The sequence below is a fragment of the Natrix helvetica genome (genome assembly GCF_964273705.1).
Source record: "Natrix helvetica genome assembly, chromosome: 1".
Classification (NCBI taxonomy): domain Eukaryota; kingdom Metazoa; phylum Chordata; class Lepidosauria; order Squamata; family Natricidae; genus Natrix; species Natrix helvetica.
Window position 1 is genome coordinate 122,221,368 of NC_138548.1, and position 4,707 is coordinate 122,226,074.

At 43.4% G+C, this 4,707-nt stretch overlaps 1 protein-coding gene across 7 annotated transcripts in view; it reads right to left on the reverse strand.

Moving 5' to 3' along the window:
• Positions 1-2,261, reverse strand: part of CTNND1 (catenin delta 1) — a 74,960-nt gene extending 72,699 nt beyond the window's left edge. The window contains exons 1-2 of one of the 7 annotated variants that reach the window (XM_081934553.1): positions 2,180-2,261; positions 1,655-1,918 (exon numbers count right to left, since the gene is read on the reverse strand). Coding sequence is in view for 2 of the 7 variants with exons in the window: in XM_081934552.1 (XP_081790678.1) it covers positions 1,244-1,480 (237 nt within the window). In the remaining 5 variants the exon portion in view is untranslated. Of the gene's footprint in view, positions 1-1,243; positions 1,504-1,654; positions 2,137-2,179 lie in introns of those variants that run through there. The other 6 variants (XM_081934558.1, XM_081934552.1, XM_081934556.1 and 3 more) reach the window with 6 other exon arrangements.
• Positions 2,262-4,707: the final 2,446 nt, after the last annotated feature.

The following is a 4,707-nucleotide window of genomic DNA, read 5'->3' on the forward strand; positions in this document are numbered from 1 at the left end:
GCAATAGATCTCAAGGGAATCAGATGGAAAGTTTCCTAGGTACTAGCCAATCTGATGCTTCCTTTGTGTTTGGAGAGAATATGATTTTCTTTTACATGTATGTGTTTACACTGGGAGAAAACCAAGATTTTCAGGGTTTCAGATAAATTATTATCCTGTTTTGCAACTACCAAACCCACAAGCCACTGTGTTGGTTTAAACCCAAAGGAAGAAAGCTCCTCCCCTGTTTTTTTGAAGTGCCTTTGTGTTCTGCTTTCTCAGAGAAAAGGCTCTTTCTTAGGGATTTGGTGGCTAAGCAAGGTTTCTAGTGTAATTCCACAGAATTATCTGGAAATGGAGAGAAACAGCAAAATGGCAAGAACATAATAGCAAGAACAGGCAATAGGGGAATGCTACTTCTTCAATGGCCAAATTTCAACTCTGTCCTCTTTTTGAACATGCTATTTGTGTAAAGTACAATGTGCTACAAAAAGGGTTTACACTATTGTTAACATCTTTAGTTTAGTAACTGAATTTCCACAGGATCCCAATCCAGCTATCTTTAGCAGCTTTTAATAGAAAGTCCCACCACAGAAATCACAAGCATATAAGTTAAAACGATAGCCACACCCTGTGAATCTACATGACAATTAGCAGTCACCAAAACCTGGCCTCTGCCCCAAGGAATTCACATTTTTAAAAATGAGAACTGGGAGAGGGGGGCAAGAAGAAAAAGTAGGTTTGAAGAGCATAATAGGCAGGGGAGGGGCAAAATGGGATGGGTAGGAGGAAATGCAGTTAAATTACTCATAACTTCAACAATTCAGGTAGCAAAGGTTTTGGTGCTTTTAACTGTAGGAGACCCACCTGCGCATATTTCAGGATTAACAGGAGGAAAAAAACCTATAACCCAGCATTGGATATTTTGCAAGGCATTCCAGAGTTGTTGTTTTTAAAGAAGCTTTGTCTAACTTAATTGAAGTAAAATGGGCACTTCAGAACTCCCCTAGGGACTTTGCAAGATTCACAAACTAAGGAAAACTTCTCCAGAGTTTTAAACAGAAGCACTTTTAATTCCCCCCACCAATTACGTTGCTTTGAGACGACAACCCGACGCAGATCCAAGTCTTTACAACCCACCCACCCCCGTTACCTCCCAATGCCGGATGGTAGGCCCACTCCCCTCCCACCCCCATCCTTTCAAGAGGAATTTATTTCGCTTCCACCCAGGAGGAAAGTTTTGCTGGTTCGATACGGAGCTTACTTTGAAGCAGGAAAGCAGCTCCGAAAAGCAGAAGCCCCCCAACCCACTCGAAGGCACCTGGGAGAAGCGAAACGGGATCCACCCCGCACTGTGCCCTTCGCTGCAGGACGGCGCCGCCGCCGATGCAATCTTTGCCCTCTCGCTTCTTTCCTCCGCTCCCTTCTTTTTTTTCCAGCAAGATCTCCGAAGACCCAAGCCGATCCGCTTCCCGGGAACTCCTTGGCTCCCTCCCTTCATCCCCCCCCAAGACAGAGAAGCGGGAGGGGTCACCCGGGTGGGCAACGAAGAGAATCGACCCCCGAAACAGGGAGGGGGGATCTTCCGTGCCCAATCAGAAGTCAGGCGCGAGAGGGGCGGGCGGGCGGCGGAGAGAGGCAGTCAGATGCAATTATTATTACAAAATCTCTTTACCTTGGGCTTTTTCCCCCTCGCGTTGCTCTCTCCGGGAATCTGGCGGTCCCACTTCCGCGGCTGCTTGGGGAAGCAAGTTTGCTTCGCCTCCACCCCTGGGAGGGTTTAAAACAAAATCGGGACGAGGGCGACGGAGAGGAAGGAAAGCACTTTTCTTTTCCTTTTGGAGTGCCACGATGATCCCAACTGTTCCGCTAGGTCTATCCTAATCATTCGAGTTAACAACTTCGCATAGTCTCCCGGACTAGGTGCCCCGTCGTCCTTCTGCAAATGCAAAGGAGGAGGAGGGGGAAAAGAAGAAGATAAGCGTGCGGTTTCCTAACAAAGCGCTAAGGAATCTTAAGGATAAAAATCTCTGGTCGGCGAGAGCTTTAAAATCTCACGGACAAAAGACGGAGGAAAGCAGTAACGATCTCGTGAAGCTTCCCTCCTCCTCCTCCCTCCCTCTTCTCTCTCTCTCTTTTTTCCTGCGGGATCTTTCGCTGCTCCCCCCACCCCCAACCCCCCCTTGCTCAGTTCCAACACCTAAAATGGAAGTTGCACCCAGCCAAAGGCAGAGGAGGCGGGCGTGACAACACGGAGCGTCCTGCCCAGCCCCTCTTTCCCGAAGTGATGTCAGCTCCCGCACAGATCCAATGGGAGGCGGCCATCAATCAGGGATCCCAGGTTATCCAATAGGAAACTCCATTGTAGATGTTTTTTTTTTTGTTTAAAAAAAAAGACAAAAAGGAAAATAGGGGGAAAAAATGACAGGAGAAATGTGCAAAGAACTTTTAAAATCATAAAGGGAAGGACGCTTCCGCTAAAGAGAGAGAGAGAAGCCCGATTTATTTTTCTTTTTAAATTCCAGCGGGCTGAAGAATCTTCTCACAAACGAAACATTCCATTCCACGGGGGAAGAGTTCAGGCTCCAACATGTTTCACTCACTTACTTCTATTTCCTCTCTGATCCGGGATTTGAAATACTTTTGTTCACGCTTTTACCATTCAACGCTCAGAATTGGTTGTTCTGCGATCGGGCCGGAAGAAATTCGGCCAGGCCTTTTTCCCGAGAATTATAGCCAGACTTGCGCAATCCTAAAGAGTTAGTCAGAAACCAGTCCACCGTGCGGGTTTCGTTGGCTCTATTGTTCCGCTTCCTCTGCGTACAGACGCCCCGTCTCACCCCAAGAAATGAGGCGTGTAACAAAAACATGCGATTTCAGAACTTTTATTGTATTAGGGTTTCCCTAATTACCCCCCCCAAAAAAGGGGGGCAGGATATTTTAGTCAAATTCCGAAGGGGGGGATTTGGCAGCACTGGGATCATCAAGTGAAAGGATTTCATTTTACGTGTCCTGTAATTAAATCTGTACTGATTTAATTGACTACAGTGACTAGGGATTTTTTATTTCTTTCCTGCCTCACACCCTTTTTCAGAGCGCAGACAATTTGTTTTCTTTGTCTCTCTGATTAGCCTGTCTTCTTACTCAATATTTAATTTGTATTTTTTTATTGTGGGTCAGGATCACAGGATTGCTGTGCCGTACTGTAATAACTCAGGTTGCACAGAGCTTGATTTAATGTTTGCAGATTCACTCTACTTAAGGTTTTTTTTTCTTTTTGCCATTCTGAGCACTGTGACAAAGAGCTCAAACTGATTTTTAAAAAAGGATAAGATCAGTGGGATGTCAGCGCTTTAAATATGGTACTTATTCCCAAGGACAACGTCAGTTTATTGAAATGAATAGAGCACTTTTCGCTAACAACAAATTGCAACGTTTTGTAAGGCAATAGGAAAATGGATTAGAAACAAAATTAACTTTATTCAAGATAGAAAATTAGGCTGTAGTCCTAAACTCAATGAAATTTTCTTCGGAATTGTGAACATGCATTTTGTCTCTCTCTTTTTTTTCATGTTTAAGCACCATGAGCCATCTGAAGTACAAAAGTGGAAAGAGTCCAAGTTGATTTTGTTCTCATGTTTGATTAACAAAAATACATATGTACTCATGTCCCACATACCATAAAAGAATAAGTAGATATTAAGAGGTAAAGTCCTCTATAGTACTAGTAGACCTTGACTTATGACCACAATTAAGCCTAAAATTTCTGTTGTTAAGCAAGACATTTATTAGGTGCGATTTTCCCATTTTATGACCTTTCTTTCCACAGTTAGGTGAATCACTGCCATTGTTGTTAGTCACATGGTTGTTAAATGAACCTGACTTCCTCATTTACTTTGCTGTAGTATTCCAGGATCATGTTTGCTTGCAACTTTATGATCACATCCTGAGACATTACAGCCATTACATCCTGTGAGGATGCTGCAACAGTCTTGTGAAAAATGGTCATAAGTCACTTTTTCAACATTGGAACTTCAGTCACTAAACTGAAGTTGTAAATCAAGGACTACCTACATTCCCTCCCTTCAAACTAAATATTGCAACTGCTTTAGACTTTCAGGATAATATTTGGGATTAAGATTAGCAGGTGATCTCTCATGTACAATCTTATAAATCAAATTATTTTACAAAATCAAGAAGTTTTTCCAATTTAATTTTCCATCTTTATTGCTATCACATATATCTCAGTACAAATTCATTATTTAATAGAACTTTTGTCCCAATTTTTATCAGGATGTTTGTCAGACCACTATCTCCTACCAAAGTGTCAGGTGAAGATGCGGTAGGAATACATGTGCTACAAGGGAGGGTTCCTGCCAGTTCTAACCTCTTTTATAGAAGAGGTTCCACAAATCTACAGTGCCATTTAGAACCGGTTCCAGCTCCCTCCCCCGCTCATCCACACATCATCAAGATGAAGAGTGAGTGGAGGAATTCTGGGAGTTGAAGTCCACAAGTCTTAAAGCTGTCAAGTTTGAACACCCCTGGTTTTTTTTCCTAAAGGGTTAGGGGTGCAAGGGTCTTGTAACTTGACAGCTTTAAGACTTGCGTGCTTCAAATGCCAGAGTTTCTGAGCCAACATTTTGATTGCTAAGCAAGAGCGTTGTTAAGTGTCACTACATTTTACAAGTTGGCCACGCCCACCCAGTCATATGGCTGGCAAGCCAC